Source organism: Emys orbicularis, chromosome 23 (assembly GCF_028017835.1).
Source record: "Emys orbicularis isolate rEmyOrb1 chromosome 23, rEmyOrb1.hap1, whole genome shotgun sequence".
NCBI lineage: Eukaryota > Metazoa > Chordata > Testudines > Emydidae > Emys > Emys orbicularis.
This window is the reverse complement of record NC_088705.1, coordinates 9,406,351-9,431,130: the sequence shown is the minus strand read 5'-3', so window position 1 is coordinate 9,431,130 and position 24,780 is coordinate 9,406,351. Positions and strand designations below refer to the sequence as shown.

Genomic DNA, 24,780 nt, shown 5'->3' with positions numbered 1-24,780 from the left:
GCAGTAAGCAAGTCCCTGGATGGAATTGGATCACAAAGCATAAGCGTTCTGGTAGTGAAATGTCCTGCCTTTCAGCCAGCTGGTAAACACATCAATCAGGAATGGTGTTTCGGGAGCAGAGGCTGAACAGATCTCGACATCTGGAGTCTGGCAGTCTTCATCGTTCTGCTTATCTGAGCCAAACTGCAGCGGGCAGAGGTAGAGCAGCAACAGTATGTTGCTTTTGGAATGCCCTAGATTGCATAAAATGCTGTCTGCTAACCCTGGTGTTCTCTACCTGGGGGCCACTTTTCCTTGATATATTGCTAAAAGCGAAGGGGGTCCCAGCTAGATGGGAATGCAGGGGCTTTGAGGTGGTCCCACTGTGGAAAAGCAGTTGCAATATGAGAAATATTACTCGGGTTGTAAGCATTTGGGGGCAGCAACCCTCTGTTTGTTCTGTGCCTCGCCCAATGAGATCCTGGTCCATGATGGGCTCCTAGGCACAATGGTAATAAAATAATAATGACCATAACAAAAGGCTGAGAACCACTGTATTAGCCCATCTTTCCCCCAGGATAGGGTTTTATATCTCCTGTGAAGGGAGGGTGCATTTCATCGCTTTCCTAACTTTTTGTAATGGCCGAATTTTTGTAAGGTTTCATTTAAAGCTTTGTATGTGGGAATTTAGCAGTCGAGCCCTGAAGTCCTTCATGTATCTGTCCCCAGAGAGGGGTACTTCATAAACAACATCGGGGGAAGCTTCCCCCACATGGCCCTGCCAACATGCCTTTAAAGACCACTCTCTTCCTCTAGGGACAGAAAGGGAGCTAGGAATCCAAGACCTCTTTTCTACGACTACATCAGGCCCAGTCGTGCAAGGCATTGAGCACTCCTGCCTTGAGGCATATTTAAGCCAATTCACATCTAGCGCTGGATCCAGACTGAATCTGAATTTCCAAAAGATCCGTCGTGTTTGGATCTGGGATTTGGACCTAGATCTGAGGTCAGATTCTCAGCTGCACCCAAGGAGCCCTAGGCTACAGCTGTGGGAGGGTGTCGGGGGTAGTTCCGGGCTGGCCCGGTTCCTGGTATAGATTACATAGGCACATGACTGCTCTAAATGATGCTAGCTCTGCCAAAGGCTTCCAGCAGCTGGGGATCACCAGGGTTTAGAGATGCTCCAGCCATGTCCCCCTTTCCATAGCCACGCTCTGTACGGTCCAGGAGAGGAGGATGGCATAAGAGGCGCTATGGTAGCTCTACACCACCAGAGATTCCCATACGCTGGTTAGATCCACCAGCTTTTAAGGAGGCTGTTTGCTGGAATATTGGCACAAAGCAACCCTAACTGACTCACGAACTAGGCTCCTGGATCAGAATACTTCCTTCCTCAATATGGGGAGGGGTTCAGATTCAAGGTGACATCCTGGCTCCATTGAAATCAATGGCAAAACTCCCATGTTCCAGTTCATGCCGGTCTTTAATTATAACCCGGCTAACCGATAAGGCCCGCTGGTGAAGAGGGCTCTGACACGCCAGAATTTTACCATTTAAATATACATACTCTTGCACATCACAGATCTACTTGACTTAACTGATGTTCGTCGCTGCGGGCTTGCACTCCTGACCTGCCTTAGATAAGGAGCTATTCCTTGCTAACGCCTCTTGGGCTTTCTTATCGCATTGAAGTTTTTATTCCCTCCTCAACCCCCACCTTCTTTTGGTTTGAGGTTGGTGGAACGTTCTTATAGAAGAAAAATATTCATGTGTGTGTTTTTAACACTAGAGCTAACGTACAATGGGTTCTGACTATCCTCCCAGTCTCCGATGTGGTCTGCCAGGGCTCATACTCTCTTTGGAAACTGCCTTTATCCTCATATTTTGGTTTTGCTTTTCAAATGAAAGTGGAAGTACACCAAAAGACCTTGACATCTATCCTGGTAAGTTTGCAAGCCTGTTGTTAAAGGTAGGGTTCAGGGTGTGCTTTTATTTGGGTGCATTTGAGCTTGTTTTGAACAGTGCTGTACATCTGACAAATATTATGGGTACTTCCCTTTAAATACTCTGTTGGCTTGCACCTTCTGCAGTCATTTACACCAGGCCAAAGTGGGTGTCAAATACTACTAAATTGTGTCCTTGTGCTCCCTCACTGGTCTGTATCCACTGTTGTCTCTCATCTTATATGTACATTGTAAGCTCTTTGAGGGGAAAAGACCATCCTGTTCTGTGTTAGTACAGTGCCTAGCACAATGGGCTCAGGTGCAAGACTGGGGATCTTGGAACTATGATCATACAAAATAATAATAAAAAATCGGGATGGATGAAAGCCTGGGACAAATGAATGCACAATGTGCAGGGCAACAAATAATCAGGCTTAAGGACAGGCTTAAGGGTTACCTAGGGAGGTGGTGGAATCTCCTTCCTTAGAGGTTTTTAAGGTCAGGCTTGACACCCTGGCTGGGATGATTTAGTTGAGGATTGGTCCTGCTTTGAGCAGGGGGTTGGACTAGATGACCTCCTGAGGTCCCTTCCAACCCTGATATTCTATGATTCTATGATTGAAATAGTGTGACAGCTAGTAGAAATGGATTAAAATTAGTGGTGAGTCTGAGCAGTGAAGTTCAGAACTTAGATCCAACCTTCCCCAAGGATCTTGGGCTGTTCTAAGCTGGGTCTTGGTTTCTGCCCCTTACTAGGTGAAACTATTAAATAATGGGCTCCGTATTAGGCCTTATATTTGTTATCAAATGTGTACTGGCAGGCAAAAGTAGCCCTTTTTCTTATTTAATAATACGCTGGGGATTGTCTTATGGTACCAGACTTCGCTTCTATGTTGTAAGCATTGAATCTTTTGTACACAATCCTGCATCTGAGAAATGTGTTTTTCTACATTTACTGAAGATCTATATTAGCAATTATGATAATAGCGTGTAACCTGTCTAAAGTGGTGTACAAATATTAACCCATTAATCCTCATGACTTCCTTGTAAGGTAGATAGGTAAGTCTTACTACTCCCATTTTACAGATGGGGGAAAACTGAAGTGCAGAAAGGGGATGTGACTTGCCCATGGTCTTGCACTGAGTTGGGTTCATTTAATATTTTGTATGTGAGTTGCTCAAAAGCCAGAAACTTGCATCCCTCCCTATACATTTGCTTTAATCCTTGCTATGAAGTGTAGAAACCTGCACATCGACATAAGAATATACCTATTAGCACATATCTGAGGCTACCAGGCCTAGGGATACAGAGATTTATACACCGGAGATCTCCTTCCACTTCTCCAGTGGTTCCAGCCTCCGTGTTCATTCTCTTCTCTAGCCATCCTACACATGGCCCATGCCCTTCACCAAACTACCACCTTCTGCTCATTCACAGTCCTTATGACTCACTTCTTCCCTGGTGTTCACAATAAGCGAGTCAATAATCATTAATAATTATTCATTAGAAAAACATACACTTTCAGTTCACTGCCCAGAAGATGCACATGCCATGTGATCTTACTGCTGTTAGCTGTGACTCTCTGAGTACCTTTCCCAGGCCTGAAGAAGACCTCTCTGTCATTTGAAAGCTCGTCTCTTTCCTCAACAGAAGTTGGTCCAATAAGATATTACCTCACCCACCTTGTCTCTCTAATATCCTGGGGCCAACACAGCCACAACACTCTTGTAACCCTAGTCCTTTTTCCCCTCCATGTTTGCTTCTCTCATTCACTGCGTCCCATCTAAAATCACATTGTAAGTTCTTCAGAGTAGGCACCAGGTCTTTCTGGTGAAGAGCCTAGAAGGTTTTTGGATGCTGTAAAATTATGGCACAGAAAGAGCAATTTAAGGCCCAGGGGCGGCTATATGTTCTTTGCCGCCCCAAGCACGGCAGTCAGGCTGCCTTCGGCGGCGTTTCTGCGGCAGGGCCGCCGGTCACGTGGATTCGATGGCGGCTCTGCGGGTGATGTGCCGGTCCCGCGCCTTCGGCGTATCCGCTGCCGAATTACCGCCGAAGGCGTGGGACCAGCAGACCTTCTGGCGCCCTCACGGCGACCGGCTTGCTGCCCCAGGCACGCGCTTGCTGCGCTGGTGCCTGGAGCCGCCGCTGCTAAGGCCTGATGCAGCAAACATTTATGTGTCTGAGTAATTCGATGCATTGGCTTCGATGAAACTACTCATTTGTGTAAGTGTCTGCAGAATCAAGGGTTTCAGATCTTTTTGTTTCAGAGCAGTAGCCGTGTTAGTCTGTATCAGCAAAAACAACGAGGAGTCCTTGGGGCACCTTAGAGACTAACCAATCTTTTTTGTGAGGACCTTTCACCGGAATATTACAAATTCTATGGCATAACATGTTTGGCCCCTTTTAGTAGTCACTTTGAATTTGTACATCAAAAAACAGGCTTGAGATGTTTCAGGGAAGATGAAGGGGGCTGGGTGTGTGTGGTTGGTGTGTGTATGTGTAAGGTGGGGTTTAAAATCAACAAGGAGCAGACACACTGCCTGTGCCTTGATAAGGGGACTCTGTTCCAAAGAAACATTTCTTAGCAGACAGAGTTGCAGTAGAGAGAAGTTCTGCTTAGCTGACTATTATCTCAAATACAGCACTCCTCCTGTAATGGTGAAAATAGGGCAATCGGCCCACTTTGAACAGGAGAGTGTCATTGTTTTCAAAATGAAGCAAGACAAGACACTGCAGATCTCGGCCCAAATTGGTTCTCTGTTACTTCTCTGCCAATCCTGCTGATTTGGTTTTGTGTAACGGAGAACAGAATGTGGTCCTTTGTTTTTACTGACTGACTGCAAGGGATCATTTGAAAGCAATTACCAGTGCTCTCATAAACATATTACTGCCTCTGTCTTTCATTGTGCTTATAAACATCTTCACATTTTTGTAACACTTAGTTTGCAATCTAAATAGACAAGACAGAGAGAAGATGGGAGGGGAAACAGAGGCACAGAGTGGGGACGGTCTTGCACCACCCTCCTTTTCCACCAGAATGTATGCGGATAACTCTGAGACAGTTATTAATTGTCAGCAGGTTTATTGACCACTGCTGTGGTGTTAACCTGGAGTCTGGTCTGCATTGATAACTTGACTGATTTATCCGTTTCTCTGCCATGCAGCATTTCAAGATGTCAACGTCCTGGTGATTTTTGGATTTGGCTTCCTCCTGGCCTTCACGAAAAGATATGGATTTAGCAGCACTGGATTCAACCTGCTAATTGCTGCACTTGGAGTTCAGTGGGCTATGCTCGTGGAAGGATTTTTGTTTTGTTCCTCAGCAGGAAAAGTGAAAATCAGCCTGCACAGGTAATTCATACATCCTAGAATAGATCATTTACTCTTAATGTAGCATCTCTGAGTGCTGTGGCTAAGGTAATTTTTCCTGGTTTTTTGGTATATTTACCCAGCAGCACTGTCACGACTTTTTGTTATTTCATGGTTGGCTTTGTAATTTTAACTGCATTTTGCCATCTGTTGATCTAGTTACCTTTATTCTATGGCCCCATTACCATAGTATCTGAGTGCCTCAGAGTCTTTACCCTCACAACACCCCTGTGAGGTAGAGAGGTGTGGCTTTATCCCCATTTTATGGATGGGGAACTGAAGCACAGAGTGAGTGTATCAAATCATAGACTATCAGGGTTGGAAGGGACCTCAGGAGGTCATCTAGTTCAACCCCCTGCTCAAAGCAGGGCCAATCCCCAGACAGATTTTTGCCCCAGATCCCTAACTGGCCCCTCAAGGATTGAACTCACAACCCTGGGTTTAGCAGGCCAATGCTCAAACCACCGAGCTATCCCTCTCCACTGCTCCATCTGGCCTGTTATCCTACTTCCTGTCCTACCCATAAGCAATCACACAGCTTGTCCATATACTCCATTGTCTTACCTCTAGCAGTGGCCAATACCATCATACTGCACATTGTACATTCAAGGGAAATATTCCTCCCTTGAGGAGCTCAGTTTATATCATGAGACATGGCGTTTGCTAACTGTATATCATTGTTTTAACTTGTAGCTACATATGTTGTTAATGGTCATAGAATTCATGACCTCTGCTCTTTTCTTAATGGATATCCTCTACCTTTTCCTCCCCCTCCCCCAAACAAAACAAAATCCTGCATCCATTAGCTAGTTATTGAGCATTGATTGAATTATGGAATACTACTGCTGTTTATAGTATATGGCAGGGGTGGCCAACCTGTGACTCTGGAGCCACGTGCGGCTCTTCAGAAGTTAATATGCGGCTCCTTGTCTAGGCACCGACTCCAGGGCTGGAGCTACAGGTGCCAACTTTCCAATGTGCCGGGGGGCCCACCTGCTCAACCCCTGGCTCTGCCACAGGCCCTGCCCCCACTCCACCCCTTACCACGCCCTCCCCTGAGCCTGCAGTACCCTTGCTTCTCCCCCTCCCCCCCAGTGCCTCCTGCATGCCACGAAACAGCAGATCAGGAGGTGCGGGGAGGGGCTGATCAGTGGGACTGCTGGTGGGCGGGAGGCGCTGGGAATGGGGGGGGGAAGCTGATGGTGGGTGCTGCTGACGTATTACTGTGGCTTTTTACCAATGTACGTTGCCAAATTCTGGCTCCTTCTCAGGCTGGCCACCCCTGATATATGGCAAAGGCATTTACAGTTCCAACATCTCATCTACTGTTAAGTGTAAGAAGACTCCATTGGCAATCACAACACGTGGCCAGGATACAAGCAAAATGTCAGATACTAACTGGTACTGATTGGGTAGTATAACTATGGAACTACAGGTAGCTCCCTCTCTTCCTCTTTCCCTCTAGGTCTACACTACAGCGGGGGTCCGACCTAAGATACGCAACTTCAGCTACGTGAATACCGTAGCTGAAGTTGCGTATTTTAGGTCGGCTTACCTAGCGGTGAGGACGCGGGAAAGTCGACCGCTGCCGCCGACTCCGCTGCCGCCTCCTGCCGAGGTGGATTTCCGGAGTCGACGGCAGAGTGATCAGGGATCGATTTTACCGCGTCTTCACTAGACGCGGTAAGTCGATCCCCGATAAACCGATTGCTACCCGCCGGATCGGCGGGTAGTGAAGACAAAGACAGGAAAGGAATGGTTTTGTGCCTGAGTCACCCAATTGGGAGTCAGGAGATTTGTGGTTCATCCCCATTTCTGCCCCAACCATTCTGTGTGATCCCGAGCAAATCATTTAACCCCCCCGTGCCTCAGTTTCCCCATCTATACCCAACTCAGTTGGGAGGCTTAATTCATGAATGTTTGTAAAATGCTTTGAGGTCTTAGGATGGAATGTGCTGTAGAAGAGGCAAGCATAAATATATTCCTTCTGCTGCTGCAGCCAAATTCATTGAGTGTTGTTAGGACATCAGAGGTAAATCACCATCTCCATTCTGCTTTTTAAATGCCTTTAAGTGTTCTTGTCATAGATTCATTTCTTGTTATATCCTTTACGGCCTTAATGATTTTGTTACGTGTATCTAAAAATGAGAAGGCACTGGGAGCAGCACAACAAACTGCCGAGACCTTTCTTAACTGTTCTCATTTGCTCAATGCCTTCGTCTTGATTTTTGGCTTTGCTGAATTAATTACAGCCCCGTCATTAGATATGTAGCAATAACTACTGTGTGGCAGTACAGCAAGAGTTTCTGACAGGCGCTAACTAAAGTGGGATTTTGCGGGCTATGACCTGTTGGAAGATCTTGCAGGAAGTTGGCCAAAAGGTGTCATCACAAGACTCATGCTGATGGCTCAGGGGATTGGTTCACAAGATAAAGAATCCTGAAGTGCTAGGCTGGTGGGGAATTTTTCAACAGTTGGGCGGGGGGGGGGGGGGGGAGGGTTGGTGAAAAATGCAGATTTGTCAAAAACAAAGCTGTTCGCAAAACAGGGCTAAGTTGGATGAATTTTCTGACTTAAAAAAGGTTGGGGAATTTTTTTCCTAAATCATCAAAATTTAAAAATTCTTGTTTTTTTGCACTGAAATGACTTTTTTCATTTAGAAATTCAAGCTAATTTGACTGAAAAAAAGAAGAAAAGGTTCAAATGGAAACAAAATGTTTCAAAATTATCACAACAAAATGTTCTGATTGACCTGAAATGGGGCGAGGGTGGGGGGGTGGGAGAAGGGGGGTTTTCAGTTCATGAATATCTTGAGATTTTGACCTTGCCTCAGTTTGAGACTGGACATTTTTTTTTTTTTTTTGAACTATTGAAAATATTTGCAGGATGAGAAAACCGTTTCCCACCCAGCTCTACTGCTGGTCCAGCTCTGGCCTAGGTCTGTACGACTGAAGTTGTTATCATGTGACGGTCATTTTGGGGTCCCATGTGAAATGAGACTGGTAGTTTGAGAGGAGTCTACATTCACAAAAGTCATCCTCACAAATGACAACTTTAATGGCAGACCCAGAAGAGAGACCAAGGCCACAGAGACTGAATTCCCCTTAATCCCTACAGGGTGACCTCTTCTGGTCAGGGTTAAGACCCGTTGGCAGGGCGATGTGAAAGCAACTGGATTGCTAGACAGTCTGGTCTGCGCAGCTCCCAGGCCAGTACCTTTCAGAAGCACTATGTTTCCTTAAATAAAAATCATCTCCTGCCCCAGCTGTGAGTGCTGCACACACAAGAAAATAGTCTGCAACTACAGAGCAATATGCTCGTAGATGATTTTCCCATCAGAAGTAAGACAAAATCTTTACCTTTGCAGGACAATTTTTAGGATTTTCAGCACGTTCTTTCTCATGGCAAGAGGCAGGAGAAGCAGCTAATTGAAATTCCAGAATATTGTAAAGGTCAAGAACAGCCCAGAACACATCTATAAATTACAGTGTGTCTGAGTCATTAACATCCCTTGTTTCCTTGATAGAAACTGCAAGGAGGACAAAATGGTGGACAGCCTTTTAGGAAGTGGGGAAAGGGAAAGAAATCATTCTGTGTGAGGACTGTAGGGACCTCAGAATGCCTTGTGCAGAGAGACCGGTGTGATCTAGTGGTTGGGGCACAGGTTGGGGAGCCAGAAATTCCAGAGCTCCAATCCTAGCTCTGACATTAGCTCCCTTTGTGGCTTTCAACAAGGCACTAAGGCCACATTTTCCAAAAGTGACTTCTGATGTAGGGTGTCTCAGGGGTTGGTGGTCAGTAGTGCTGAGCTTCTGTTGACTTCAGTCGGAGTTGTGTGCTTAGTACTTTTGAAAATTGGGCCCAGAGTATCTCATGTTGACACCCCAAATGGGAGGCCACTTTTGAAAATGCTGCCCTTCAATCTCTGTGTCTTGGTTTACCCAGCTGTAAAATGGGGATCTACCTCACAAGCGTGAGAATTCCATAATGAATGTCTGGAACAGTGCTGCCTACTAATGACTCTTTTTTGGTTCAATTAGTTTCACAATTAACTTTCTCCTTTTTTTAAAGCATATTAAAGGCCAGTATAAGTGTAGCTGCTGTTTTAATCTCAGCTGGAGCTCTTCTGGGCAAGGCTAACCCTATTCAGTTGATTTGGATGGCGATGGTGGAGGTGGCAGCTTTCAGTACGAGCAGATGGATCAATGTAAAATTCCTGAAGGTAGGTAACCACATTATCATATGCGCGGGAAAAGGCTTTGGGGGGTTTAAACAAACCTTTGTTTTCCTTTGGAAACATTCCCCTTTTCTGGTCTGATATTGACGCTAGACTGATAGTCAGATCTAGGCTGGTTTGCTCTGGGCCTGATCCTGCAGTTTATTGCATGCATGCAGCTGCCACTGAAATGAATGGGAGTTTTGCATGTGGAAGGGCTACGTGGTTGGGGATTCTACTTGTGTCTCACTCTGTTTACAGCACCTTCTCTCTGGCCTTCTGCACCTCACCTCTTCTCCTCTCTATCCCAGCCAACACGCTCCTGCTTTCTTTCCTGCTGCTCTGATCACATCTTCTTCCAGTCTCTTCAGTGGCTTCTTTCCTTTGCATTAAGTTAAAGCTCCTTCAAGGCTCTGCCCCAACTTCCACGTGGCCCGTCTTACTCCCACTTCAGGTTCCTGCCTAGCCCTCCCTTTGGTTCCTTCACCCATCAAATAAATAATAGTAATCATAATAATGAATTGTCCCCTTTGCTCCCTCATTCATGCTGCCCACCATGCTTGGAGCAGCCTTCCACACCCCATCCACCAGTCCCTTCTTCCTTCTAACCATCTGCTTCTGGGAAGCATTTTTCCAGCCTGAGGGTATCTACACATCTCCTTGCAGTAGAACTGGTACCAGTGTATTTTATTTGTCTGAATTAGACTGCAGGTTCCTTGGAGCAGGGACCATGTCTTTTTCTGAGCTGCAAAAAGTACTGTGTGTACTGAGTTCTCATGAACATTATATATGAGAGGGTGCCTATGAAGGACACTATATAAGTAACTGAGCTACAAGTCTCTGTACGCATCAAGGGGACCCAATGACATCTTGATACCCAGGAATGGAATATCTTTGTTGTCTGCAGGTTGAGGAACACACAAGCTTGATGCACGTTCACATATTTGGAACCTACTTTGGCTTGGCAGTCTCCTGGTGGCTGTACCATTCTTCACTGAGTGAAAGGGTTGAAAAGGAAAAGTCTAATCCGATATCTGACTTGTTTTCAATGCTGGGTAAGACATTTACTTGAACGTCTCAGTCTGTGGTGGCCAGTGGGATGAATGACTTTGGGGATTGGGAATGGGGCATAGAATCTTTTACTGCAAAGTTGAAAGTTCGAATACAGCCCAGTGACCAAAAGTTGTTACCATCAGATGGTAATGAGTTGGTGAGTCTCAGCTCCGTTCTTAGGCTGATGGGCCCCATCATGTAAACCACCACTGCAGTGGCACTGAGTGGGTCCCTTCTTGGCAGATGCAGCAGAAAGGCCAAGGCAGGTAAACTGTTCTCTCACCACTACAGGTGGCCGTTTTGCACTGATTTAACTATATTGGCAGGGGCAGTGTCATTATTAATATTTGTATTGCTGCAGGGCCCAGAGGCCCCAAGCAGGATCAAGGCCGCATTGTCCTAGGTACTGTATAAACACTTACAAAGACTAGAATCAAAAGAGAAGAAGCAGATAAAGGGTGGAGGGAAAATATACATCACACATGCAAAATGCTCAGGGTAAGGAGCAATTTCTTCTTCTTTTTTTAAAGAAATGATATTTGTTTCCATATTATTTTGATTTATATTACAAAGCTGGTCCTGCCACGATCTGTGCTGTGCCCTTGTCTCCACGGAGAATGTAAGTTCCCAGGTCTGTCAATTTGGCATCTTGTGCCAGCACTAAATTAATTTAATATTTAAAAGAAACAACATTGAAATAGAGGCATTGATTTCTGTGGCTAAAATCAAGTGAATACTTATCTAACCTATCACTGTGACATGTGAGCGCCCGAGTCCTTTATTAGGAGCTATGTTCTGCCCGAATGGAGTGAATGATCTATGCCGAATGTCTCCTCTGATCCCAGTAGATGGCATTGGTTATAGCGCTCGCTACTTTTGGCTGTACACCCCAAGTTCTGCTGTCAGTGGGAGGGGCTGATTCTGGGTGTTTGCTGGAACCTCACCAGGGCTCATTGGCACATGTCTAATGAAACCTGGCAGCCTTCACCCAATGTAAAAAAGGAAAAATTAAATGCTCATCTTGCTGAGTCCCCAGAGCTCTTGCTCTGCTGTATAATTCAAAGCAATTGGTATTTTAATCTAACTCATCAAACCACTGTTAAGTCTTCATTATAATTTTAGTGCCAGCTCGCTACCCCCAAGTGCTCGCTATCTAAAGTAATTATGTCTTCATGAATAATTCCTGAAAGCAACTCCGAGGTAGTGCAGACGCTCACAAATGAACGACCAAACAAGCAATTTCATAATGTGTCCAAGACTACCCAGTGCCTGGGTCCCCCCAGAAATTCAGGGCTGGATTATGAACACTTACAACTCATAAGAATAGCCTCATTGCAGTTACTGGGATTACTCTTGCAAGTAACTACTTTGCCAGTGGGAATAAGGGATTCACAATCTGGATCCTTCTTTCCAGCCCCACTCCTGCCATAGACCATGAATTGCCATAGTGGGAAATACCTCTAGTCCTGTGTCTTGTCTATGACAGTGACCTGTGCTAGATCCGTCTAAGGAAGATGTTAAACCTCCTATTGCGCAACATTGCGCCGTGCTGGAAAAGGATGTTTGTTTCTTCCTGAGCCCCAGCTGGTGGTTAATTTATACCCTGAAGCATGAAGACTGATAATCTTTATCCTTGACAGTGTATCTGCAGATATGATTCTTATATGAATGAAATTCAACCCTCCATAAGACCTGTACACCACCTAAGTTTCACATAAGCTTTCAAAATAGAGCTTAAGTGGGACATAAACATTGTAGGTTGTGTGCTGCACAAGAGTGAATGTCACACACACATGTGATTTGCTTCTGTAATAATACAGTACTTTGGTTAATATTTCTACTGTGTTTTGAAAACATAATCTCCTGCAGTTGTGAGTTCCATAGGTAAATGATATGGGTATTGCCACCTAGGGTGGCATGGGGAGAATGGAGGGGGCAGCCTTGAAGGCGTAAGATCCCTCTAAACATTTACGTTATTTACTGTTGCCTGGAGAACAGAAAAGTGGGAAGGGGGAAAGATACAAATGGGAGGAGAGGGAGGAAATGGGAAAAGGGATAAATAATTGGGACGGAGGAACTTGGGACCTTTTGGACACAGACTATCCAATAGCAACCTTGAGCGAGACTCTAGTTATTTCATGGGCATAAGGGTGACTGTTGCCTAGTCTCTGCTGACTTCACTTCAGAGATAATCTTGCCAGTCTTTTGCATGCAGGCTGTAGCAGATTATAAGTGCCCCAGCACCTGTCGTCTCTGAGAAATCGAGTACTGGGATGTGAGATAAAGTAACGCATCCACTTGACTCCAAATGTTAGTTACCAGTGGGTGATTGACGGCATCCCAAATGTGTTTTTAGGGATGTGCTCAAAGCACAGACTGTAACAAACTGCAACCATCATCTGCCTTGCCGCTTGTACAAGGGGAAGGTTCCAGGGCTCAAGATTAAGGGCAAAAAGTCATCCTGCCACTGACAGCCCTGCTAAAGAAAATGAAAGAAACATGTCCTGACTCTACAGAATAGACTAGACCAGGAGGTCTCCGTAGGGATGAACTCTGTGATAAGTGCAGCTTATGTCGGTTTCCCAAGGGATATGCCAAATGGAAATTATACTGCGCTTATGGAAAAGAAGCAGGTTGGAACATGATCTGCCCAGATAATATCACTTTGTTGGGAAGCCTGTTCGTTTTTCAGAGCATATCAAGGTCACTGTGCCTGAAATCCTCTGTGTGCGCCATGGGATCCTCCTTTCAGTCATTCAACAGGCAGGAGGGCCTAAAGTGAGCAGCAAAAGCATCTAGGGACTTTAAAGAGCCTCAACCCTGGAGACCCAAGCTCATGCAAAGGTGACTGCTGTCAGTGTTGCTGGGAGCAGAGACTAACCAGCGTGTTTTTATAGGGACATACCGCACCCCGGAAACCTGCGTGTTTTAGTTATTGATTTTAATGAGAGCGCTTGAAGTTTTGCTATGAGGTGAATAGCATGTGGAATTAACTCTATATAATTCAAGCACACAGTAGAACATTTTATCGAGTCTGCCTCAGAGTCCCCTCGGCAGTAGAGGTGGGGGAAGAGAAGATAAATCATAGCTTATCTTTAATACAGCCTATATCCCTAAATAGTCCAGCATAGATACAAAACTCCTGGGAGCAAAGCTGTGCCCTGAAATGTTCAATATATAAACTAGTGTGAATGCACCTGCTGCCCTCTACTGGATGGATTCAGATCTGTATGTGTATGAGAGAGAGAGGTTATGTTGTCCTCTGGTGGCTGGCCCACAGAGGGTAAGAGCCTTATTTGCTGGTGACTGGGGCCTGTTATTTACTCCTGGGGGAATTCTGCACCAGAATTTAAAAATTCTGCACACAATATTTTAAAGTTCTGCAAAATTCAGTATATTTTGTCAAAATAACACAATATAATCATGCTCCTGCTGAGAGCTGCAGCTGCCCGGGGCTGACGGTGGGAGGCCCAGTTGCCCGTGCCAGGCGTGGGCTGGAATGCTGGGGGAAATCACAAATTCTGCAGGGAAAAAAATAAAATTATGTGGGAAACATTAATTCTGCACAAATTCTGCATTGCGCACCAGCACAGAATTCCCGCAGGAGTAGTTTATTGGAGCAGAAGGACCCAATGTTTAGCCTCACTATTTACTGAAAAGTCTGTGGCCATGGTATTTTTCCAGGTCCACACTGTTTAACAGGAATGCTAATTGCTCTACTAGATCCACTTACTAGAATGGTGGATATTCAAAAAAATAAGTCTCAAGTCTTTTATATAAAACAAAACAGAAACCCCATTTCTCCACCAAGCGGACAAAGCAAGACAACAGAAGTGCAAGCTTCTTTGTGCTAGCCTAGAAGAACCACCACCACTGGGGGGAGAGGGGAGTTCAGGCTCCATGGTTCTGGTAGTTCTCTGCATCTCTGCTGAACCTGTCAGGAAGGGAGCCAGCTAGTATCAGTTGTGCTGGTGTTCTGATACCCCTACATGAAAGACATTCTGAACATAGCCATGTTCTTTATTTTGGTCAGTACCACATCAGCTGTGTGACCAGCATGCGGTACAACAGTAAGAGGACTTGGGAGGTTTTGGCCAAGGACATCAGTGCAAATCCCTGCTGTTTCAGCAAAGGCCCTGGACCCTTTTGGGCCTCATGTTCAGAGGTGCTGAATGCTCCCATTGACTTCACTGTAGTTGTGGTTACTGTGTACTTCAGAAACCAGGCCCCTAATGCCCATGCAAAACAGACAGGGTGTTGGTTTAAGGTCTCATCTGAAAGGACCACGCACAGTAAATTGCCTGCTGCACAAACATACTTCTTCCGGATGAAAGGCAGAATCATTCCCATTGATATTTGAATCTGTGTTTCCAAGGAGCACAGGTATTGCAAAGCTGATGCTTAAGGACCATGAAAGATGATGAGCATCTCCTGCATTGAGGGCCCTCAGCTCTTCTCAGGAGGCTCTTGGCTCTTTGAAGGATCAGGCCCTTCCCAGCTAAGTCACCCTTCTGGGTGCATGTTTATTCCATGGTTACTGTTGAGATGTGCAATGCAGGACTGCTGGGGAGGCTCCAACTGTAGTGACGGTCGGGGGCTGTCAGAATGATGGAGTCCCATCAGCTGGTTCCCAATGTGGGTATTGCAGTGGATGCACTCTGTGGGATTTAGAACCCGCCAGCAGAAACAGCATGGGATGGACCCACTGGGTTTGGGAGCATTCTAATGAGGACTGCGTCTCTTTGTCTGCAAGGCACTCTCTTTCTGTGGATGTTCTGGCCAAGCTTCAACTCTGTGCTAATCGTGGATCTGATGGAAAAGCGGAACGCGATCTGCAACACGTACTATGCCATCGCTGGGAGTGCTGTGGCTGCTTTTGCACTGTCATCCTTGAGCAGCAGGAATGGAAAAATCAGGATGGTAAGAGGAGAGCAAAGGTCGCTTTGCTGAGAGACCTAGATTTTTGTTAATCTCTTTAGCAATACATTGAAAGTAAAATGGCTAATAAGCTAAAACAACACTAGCTCCTCAACAGGTTGATGATCTCTTGTTCCCAAGCAAATAGTATTGAAGATGTTAACTGGCTATCGTGCTGCAAGGGTGAAATTCACCCCCTATGCAGAGGGCCAGTTATACTCCAATTAGATCACACTTAAGCCCTCAAAGTAGGTCTTAAGTAGTGCATAGATGTTGTGTTGCAGCAGGGTGAATTTAATCCAGTGGGTGCCATATCACTGTGTGTGTGAATTGACTTTGGTGATGTTAATCCACAGATCCACATCCACCATGCAGCACTAGCAGGAGGGGTTGCTCTTGGTTTCTCAGCTCCCATTATTCCACATCCTTGGATTGCCATGATTTTGGGTCTGCTTGCCAGCATGATCGCAGTACTGGGATCTCACTGTTTACAGGTAATGTCCGAAACCCCAAATCCTGTCACGCACATTTGTGTGAGGTTTTACACACTAAGAAATCGCACATGTAGAGAGTTTACAGCCAGGACTCCTGGGTTCTGTTGTCTAGTATGTGGGACTGAGAGCGAGGAGACCTGCATTCTATTTTGGGATGTGTGGCTGAAGAACTTTTCTGCTCAGTAAATACGTTCATCTCTGTATTTCTAAAACATTTCCCTCCCCAGACATATTTGAACTCGGTGCTCAAGATTCATGACACCTGTGGCGTCCATTACACTTTTGGGTTGCCTGGATTGCTTGGAGCGATAGTCAATGTCATTCTCTTCATAATAATCAAGTGGGCCAGTTTATCAAGGTAGGTTGATCCTTTTTAGTAAGTATCATGTTCAGCTAATCGTTAATGTATTGTGCTAGAACTCAGTTTTAGAACACACATGCAGTATGCAGATAGCTCTGCATGGCCACTGTAGATTAACCCCCTTAATAACAATCAAGGACCAGATCCCAAAGCCCATTAAAGTCAATGGAAAGGCTCTCGTTGACTTTGGTGGGCTTTGGCTCAGGCCCTCAACAATTAATTTTTAGTGCTGGACTGCTAAGTGGGTGATGTAGACTGCATTGGGGGCGCGGAAATGAGAGCAGAGATTAAGTGGAAGTGAGACTGAACTGGGATCTGAAGGTGAACCATGAACCGCTTTGAATTGATGATAAAGACAGGAAGCCATTGAAGAGGTCTGAGGGTTCAGGTGATGTGAATCCTTCCAAATGGCGACTTTTGATTGACACTGCATATGTCAGGGAATCTTGCATATTAAAACTGGCAGTAAAAGGCAAAATATTTTTTTAAAGAGGTAATACATATATGTAGGTACACAGCACCTCTCAGGATCAGGCTCTGACTGCTGTGTAGTAGACCCACATCAGAGGAGAGGGTGCCAATTCAGGGGTAAAACTAGACAGGACAGCGTGCTGGAGAATGTACTTGGTGGACCACTTTGCACTAGTAGGGGGAGTGAGGGAAGGACTAAATGTCCCAGTAGCTCTTTTAGATCTGATCCACAATTGATCCAGTCAGACAGACCTTTATTCCTTCAGAGTCCACTGACTTCATTAGGACGCTGTGTGGGTAGATCAGATTACAGGATTGGGGCTGTACATGGTCAAATTCTGCCCTCTAATGTACGCACTCAACTTCTATTCAAGTTGCTGGGCTTTGCAAGCATGTAGCAGGCAAAATTTGGCCTTAGGTTTCTGTATTAGTCTTTGGTCCGGTAGGGTGTGTTGAACCTTTCAAATGAAACTGTACAATAATTTAATGATTAAAAATAAGTTTGAATTATGTGATTCTTCAGTTAGCGAAAAGTTGCCATGATGCATATATTCAAGCAGACACATGCGTAACCTTAATGTGTAACTCGGAGTCTGTAAGTGGCAAAAATTCTAGGAATATTTTTCACTACAGTCCTTTGCTTTGTGTGAAAGTTTTTTGTTTTTCATTTTCAGCCTGGGTTATCTAGCCTTGATTGAAGTTGGCTCTTTCATGTTGACGACTGCTATAGGTTTGGGAACAGGTTTCATTACAGGTCAGTATGGGAAAGCTCTTTGCAATAGCTTCGTTCTGATCTTTTTAAGAGTAGGTGGTATGCTATTATATTACATCAGCTGTCACATCAGTGTTCACTGGCTTATTGCATCTCTTGGCACCTAGATACTGTGGTGACTGATGTACTAAAAATATACATGTAGGTAGGTGACTTGCTACTGTAGAAAAAGCTGTAGGAAATATTGAGTGATGAGGCTTCTTTCAGTTGCAGCAGAAAGGGGTATGTTCAGCAGGGCCAAAACAATAGCATCATTCCTATGCTTGCCAAGGTTATTTTTAACTGATGCTTCACCAGCAGCCTCCAGGTTTCAGATAGGAGAAGGGCTAGGATGGACATCTTTATATGCGGAATATTGCCTTAGTGACAGTAAAAATATATGGAGACTGTTTTCCACTCACTGAGTAAGATGCTGATTTACAGCAGCTGAGGATAGCTCCCCTGAAGGCAATAGTAGATTTTTTTTCACCAGTTGAGGATCTTGTCATCTGGTTCTAGATCTTGGATCATCTCTCTCTCTGGTGGGATTATGGCAGTTGCAATATTTTCTACAGCTATTTGCTCCTGCTTCAGTTCAGTGAAAGAAACTGCATATTGGAACCTCTGTTCCAATACCGTTCTCTAAAATGAGTGTTTCAGCCTATAATTAATATGTAACTCTTGTGCATGCTCAAATGTAATTACGAGGTTGGGCTAATCAAGCAGACTTTTAAGTATCTACTTCATCTCACTGAAAGACATGGGGAAAAAAATAATAAACAAACATTCTGTGTTGATCCAATCATTTAATGAGCTGGGTGTTTACATCTGAAATCTCAAGTTAACAGTGCTCATAAGCCTGTTTGCTTAATGTGCTTGGGTAGCTTTTCATATGAAAAGTTAATGATCATTTAGTTTATCCTGAAAATCTGGCATGCTGTTCACTTGGCTTTAATACATAAGTGTTAATTTTTAATAATTAAGGCCTCACTTCTGCAGGCAGAATCTTTTGCCCCCATGGAGGCCGCCTGAAATTCAAAGGGGCTCTGTATTTGTAGGGTCGGCCCAGACTAATCAGCTTGCAGGATCTGGACCTAAGACATTTTTTACATGCTTTGCTTTGGATCTCATGCGTTCACTGTTTGAAGATGACTGAAGGCTGGGGAAGGGTCCAGGTAATCCCACAGAGAGAAAATAATAGCTGGCTTTTCTGGAAACATGGTTTTCTCCCCAAATTATGTCAATCTTAAAGTATCTGCTGGCTAAACCACAATGCTGCATGATGGATTTAGAATCAAATATATTGCTTGCGAGGAACATTGTCTCACCTCCATGTGCTAAAGAGCGAAAAATATTCTGGGGAACATTTTACAATAATTTGCACAGGATTAGGAAATCTTTCTAGATTGTTTGGAATTGTGTATCAAATTATTCTGAACCAGGTATGTCCTGTATAGAGATGCACACGAACCCCACATTCAAATCCAGACCTGAGTATCTCCAAAGTTTGTGGGTTGGTTTCCAACCCAAGGTTTTGGTTAGGCCCATTATATGTATTAGAGACAGCAGCAAGGCTGGAGGACAATCCAGATAATTCTATTTTGCCAATATATAATTAGCAACATAAAGGGGTTCAAAAGCGTTTAAAAATAAGACAAATGGTATTATCTTTATCTGACATTCACCCCTGCAGAAAGATTTCCACACAGGAAAGATTTGTGGGGGCATGGTTGTGATTCTGATTTCATATTTAGCTCTGCATTATATTGTGATATGTGGCTAATAAATATAATATTTACAAACAGCCCCTCCCACCCACATGTATCATTTTTAAACACAGGTTTCATTTTAACTTTCAAACTATGGAAGACGCTGCCTGCATCAAAGTACTTTGATGACCAAGCGTTTTGGGAGGTAAGTTTTCAATTTAAAGGGGTGTGTGTGTGTGTGTGTGTCCCATGCCACCATGAAGCTCCGATCTTGGTATAGATTTCTAGGTGCTAAAACAATACAAAGAATAACCATATTTCATGATAGTTTTTGAATGTCCTGGTCTAAATAGATTAACTATTTTGAGACTGGACGGTATAAATATATACCGACTTTGGATAGAATTTCAAAGTTCCTAAGGAAACTGGGTGTCCAAATAGCCTAGGTGGCTTTGAAAATCCTAACCGTTGCTTATGTGCAGAACTCCCACAGAGTTCAATGAGAGCAGGGTCAGCTCCTATATGCGTTTGGCATTAAATAAGAAAAGCTCTTAAGCATATGCTTAAATCAATCCCTATTCAGGACAGCACCTAAACATATGACCAACTTTAAGCATGTGATTAAATGCTGTCCGGAATAAAAATGCTTTCCTGAATCTGGGTCCTAAAGGAGAACCGGCTAGAATATGGTTTCACATTGTTTTATATAGCTTTTTTTTTTTTTTTTTTTTTGGCGTAAGATGTTCTGTTACAGAAATATTTCTGCATTCACAGTTTCCCCATTTGGCTTATGGATTTTGAACAGAGGGACCGGACCAAAATTACAGAAGATTAGACCAAGATAAGGAAAACATTTCCTATTCTCTGCTATAGAAAATTAATTGGCATGGGGGGGAAGAAAAGGTTAAATATCGCTCCTGAATTTCAAAATGAAGAAACATTATTGCATTAGGCTGCTTTCAATTCTTATTAAACGATACAGCATGTCAAAGTCACAGGTAAAATAGTTCATTCAGCTTTTCTGCCTTGATAAAGTCTTGCCTTCAACATTTTCTTTGGTAAATTACATACAATGGATCCATCCAGCTTTGATAGCTTATCCTTTTAAGATGCTTCCCGATTTTAATGAAGGGAGATATTTGTAACTCCTATTTTGAAAGTCAAAAAATAATCATGAACATTAAGGGCTTGATTCTGCAGGTGCTGAGCATGCTGGTTCTGATCCAGCAAAACACTTCAGCATGCGCGTATTTTTAAGCACAAGTAATCCCACTGAGGTTCATGTTCAGGAGATGCTTGAGTGCTTTGCTGGATTGGGGCCAGTGTGCTCAGCACCTTGCAGGCTCAAAACCTAAATTAGTTGATTAGTTAAAGAAAATCTGGAGCTGCTTTGGTTTAGGCCAGCTGCTCTGAAAATTCAAATGGTAAGAAACTGAAGTGTGAAGTGGAATTGAAAATAAAAGGCTTGACCCTGCAACTCTAACTCATGTGAGCAGTACCCCTGAAGTCAATGGCATTACTTGTGCAGGGTTGCAGCAGCTGACCCAGAGTACTCAATCCTGAGAAGGGGGGGAGTGCCTGGGAGTTCTAAGTACTCAGCGCTTCAAGGGGTCAGGTCCACCGTGGATATTTGAGCAGCACTCTTTACTGTACTGAAGTGACTAAGTGCCTCTTGTTCACGTTAGTAGTCCCATTGACCTGAATAGGGCTAATTATGTGAGTAAGGGGCTTGAAGCATAGTGCCCATAATGTGTAACACAGACAGTATTGGTCACAGGCTTAATTAATTATAAACGTTTCTAAATGGCTTTATCCTGGTTTAATGTTGTTTAAATCTTATTATTTAAATAATGTTTTACCTTTAAACACATGTTTAAGGAAACAATGTAAAAAACCTGGTGCTGTGGGAGTGAATATTAATGAATAAACTTTATTTTGTATTTTAAAGGGCCACAGTCAATATGAAAAAAATCAGTTGGTCTGAAAATGTTGTATATACGATAATTAAGTAATGCTTAATAGTATTGCCATCTGATGGCATTTAAAGCCCTAGTTCTGCATAGACTTCAGTAGGTCACCACAAGGGCCTGCCTGCATGGAACTCAGGATCAGGGTCTTAGTATATAGTTAGCCCTAATGCTGTAATGGACTCTGTGCAAGCAGATTCCTGTACCCACATGGAGCTCCTTGTAGGATGAGGCCTTAGTCACTGGTCTCTAGATCCTCAAAAGGTGTTTAGGCATGTGCCCACCCTGGATTTCAATGAGTGAGGCAACTAGATACCTTTTAAGCATCTGGGTAGAGTTTCTCCATTTCAGAATGTTTGTCTCACTCACAGCTTTTCAATTGCCTACGTTAATAAAGAAATTGCAAGTATTGGTTGTCTTTAATCAGAGTACACTTGCTTGAAAATAAAGCAAACTGGCAATAATCTGCCATAACAGACTGGTGCAGTCAGTATTAATTTTTTTTAAAGTGACACTTTTTAAAATGTTACTTCACATCTTACACTAACCCAAATTTTCAGATGTTTTTCCCCATTGCTCAACCAATAGTCCTAACCTTAAATACTGAAGGGAAAAGGGCTGCTCGTATATCTGCATGCGTTATTACTTGAGCTGTGAATAGTTATGGAATAAAAGTTCTACATGTGGTCCACCGTTCCAGGAGAATGGAAAGCATAGCCAGAGAGCCAGGGGCTGCATTCCACTTACAGCTAGGCTCCAGTCTGTACTGATCATCCAGTTTGTATTGACTGTCCCAGGACCACAGAAATGGTTCATCAGTTTGAGGCAGAATTCTCCAGCTCCTTCCCAGGGAATCTGAAGGGGATGCTTGAAAGAAAGAGGAGCCATTTCTTAAGTGGCTTCTGCTATGCAGTAAGTGCTGGGAGGAATCACTTAACCTAGTTCTGTGCCTGAGACTAGTGTACAGCACAAGGTAACATAGGGGTAAAGGGGGGGGGGGGAAATGGGCAAAATTTGCAGCCTAGCCCTCAAAGGATTTTGTACACCCCCAGCTAAAGGCACATTCAAACCAAAATTACTTAGGCTTTGTCTTCACTACCCGCCGATCCGGCGGGTAGCAATCGGTCTATCGGGGATCGACTTACCGCGTCTAGTGAAGACGCGGTAAAATCGATCCCTGATCGCTCTGCCGTCGACTCCGGAAATCCACCTCGGCAAGAGGCGGCAGCGGAGTCGGCGGCAGCGCGGCAGCGGTCGACTTTCCCCCGTCCTCACCGCCAGGTAAGCCGACCTAAAATACGCAACTTCAGCTACGCTATTCACGTAGCTGAAGTTGCGTATCTTAGGTCGGACCCCCGCTGTAGTGTAGACCTAGCCTTAGACTGTCCTGATTTATGCAGAGGGCTTGTCTAGTTCCCCCAACTATATATGCTTCTGGTGGAGAGGAGCGAGAATAGAGCTCACTAAACTGAAGAGTAGAATTTAGGAACTGTGGAAAATACAAAGGGGCCAAATTCATCCTTACTACAGCTACATGAACTTTAAAACTTGGCCTGTTGTCTTTAAGTATTCAATAACTAAACCTTTTAAAGAGCCATTAGAGTATAAGATCAAGCAGTTATCTTCTTACAAGATAAATACAGTAGTTCACCATTTCACTGATAATCTTAATTCTTGATTAAATTTGGATTATAAACTAAATCCATTTATAAGTGTTTCTCATCTCTGAAGGAATTAAGGTTAACAGACTTTGTCCGCTACAGACCGGGCATTTAATTTTCTCAGTGCTTCTAATAGATATTAGGAGCCCTAGGAGGTATTGAGGAACCACCCTGAGAAGTTAGCTTAGTGACAAATTAACAGTCTTTGTACAGTAGAGTTAGGGGAGAGAACTATATACACTCTTACTCAATGGAGTAACTTAACTTAACCGAGTACAACTTTGTTAGTGGATGGAGAACCGCTAAGGCTTCCTTTTACACCATAAAGAAAAATGTGGCAGTTTCTTTCCTTGAAAGCCTCTGTTGGCGTAGCCCAGGGGTAGGCAACCTATGGTGAGCTGATTTTCAGCGGCACTCACACTGCCTGGATCCTGGCCACCGGTCCGGGGGGCTCTGCATTTTAATTTAATTTTAAATGAAACTTCTTAAACATTTTAAAAACCGTATTTACTTTACATACAATAGTTTAGTTATATATTATAGACTTATAGAAAGAGACCTTCTTAAAATGTATTACTGACATGCAAAACCTTAAAATAGAGTGAATAAATGAAGACTCGGCATACCACTTCTGAAAGGTTGCCGACCCCTGGTGTAGCCTATTTCTTCCAGCCTCCCGCCTCTTCAACCTCACAGCTGCACTAGATCAGCATTTCTGTTAGTTATTCCTTGGGGCATTGCTTCTGTTTGGTTTATTGATAGTGGATTAAGAATACATGAATACTCATGGCCCAAAGCATTTGACAGCCTCCATCCTGATTCACTCAGGAACATTATGAAGTGTAATGATATGCCAACAAAAATAGCATCATCAGGGCTTTATGTCAAGGTACGACCTGGCCAGCTAAAGTAAATGCAGACTTGAGTGAATGGTTTAACAAACACTCATGTTAAACAAGAATGCATTCCCTCACCTGTTTGGCATTGTAATTATGAGGAAAAAGTATTAAACTACATGATGCCTGACTATAGCAGTACACTAGAAGAATTAGATTTTGCTGATGATATTGCATCAGTTGAGCTATCATTTCAAAAAGCTAAGACCAAAAGATTGTTCAGCATTATAAGGAAGTTAAGGTAAAAAAATCAGTTATGAAAAAATAAATTAGAACCCCAGAAAAACTCTGGTATTACATTAGAAGGCAAAGGAATACAAGAGGTGAGTCAGTTCACATACCTTGACAGGAACTAAGACTCAAACTGGCAAGGCAGCAGGTACATTTACCAACTTTAATCATAGATTTTTTGATGACCAAATCTTGTTTAAGACCAAACTATGTGAATATTCAACTGAAATGTTATTTTCACCTTAACATATATATGTGAAAGCTAGAAAACCACCAGAACTATAGGCAGATATCTAAATGTTTGTGACTCATGAAAATAGTAGGTATTAAATGGAATGAATGTATAACAAATGCTGAGATTCATCAGAAAGTTCAACAACCTGTTAGCCCAGAATTATATAGAAAGGAAGATGGAAGTATCTGGTATAGGTGGTAAAAATCAAGCCAGAGCATTTGCCACAGCAGGCCTGCCCCTGGGCAGCTGGAGGAACATGTCATAGGGACCAACCACTAGAATCCCTTGATCAAACAATACTTAAAGGGAGAATTTATGGTACTTAACACAGAAAACACACAAAAGTAGCCTAGGATAGACAGGGATGGTGGAGCCTTGTTTGTGCCCTAAACAACATCTGAGGGCACCAGAAGGATTCAGAAACACCTGCACAGCCTAAGGGAACCATAAAGCAAGAATTGGGTCAGAGAATGGGTTCCCTACTGCTTGACAAACCTCCCCCTGAAGGATGTGCTTGGGCTGTT

General features: G+C 43.7%; 1 protein-coding gene across 1 annotated transcript; it reads left to right on the top strand.

Moving 5' to 3' along the window:
- The first annotated feature begins 1,571 nt into the window (after positions 1 to 1,571).
- RHCE (Rh blood group CcEe antigens) lies at positions 1,572 to 21,642 on the top strand. The gene is made up of 10 exons (XM_065421753.1): positions 1,572 to 1,922; positions 5,090 to 5,276; positions 9,366 to 9,516; positions 10,418 to 10,565; positions 15,317 to 15,483; positions 15,837 to 15,974; positions 16,202 to 16,332; positions 17,481 to 17,560; positions 19,398 to 19,471; positions 20,041 to 21,642. Exons 1-10 carry the CDS (start codon positions 1,781 to 1,783, stop codon positions 20,065 to 20,067), a joined length of 1,245 nt encoding a protein of 414 aa, XP_065277825.1. The 5' UTR covers positions 1,572 to 1,780; the 3' UTR covers positions 20,068 to 21,642.
- Positions 21,643 to 24,780: the final 3,138 nt, after the last annotated feature.

Coding starts and splice junctions, on each gene's coding strand:
- RHCE (XM_065421753.1), top strand. CDS start 1,781: ATGGGTTCTGACTATCCTCCCAGTCTCCGATGTGGTCTGCCAGGGCTC. Junction 1,923..5,089: donor AGACCTTGACATCTATCCTG/GTAAGTTTGCAA, acceptor TCTGCCATGCAG/CATTTCAAGATGTCAACGTC. Junction 15,975..16,201: donor TGGGATCTCACTGTTTACAG/GTAATGTCCGAA, acceptor TTCCCTCCCCAG/ACATATTTGAACTCGGTGCT.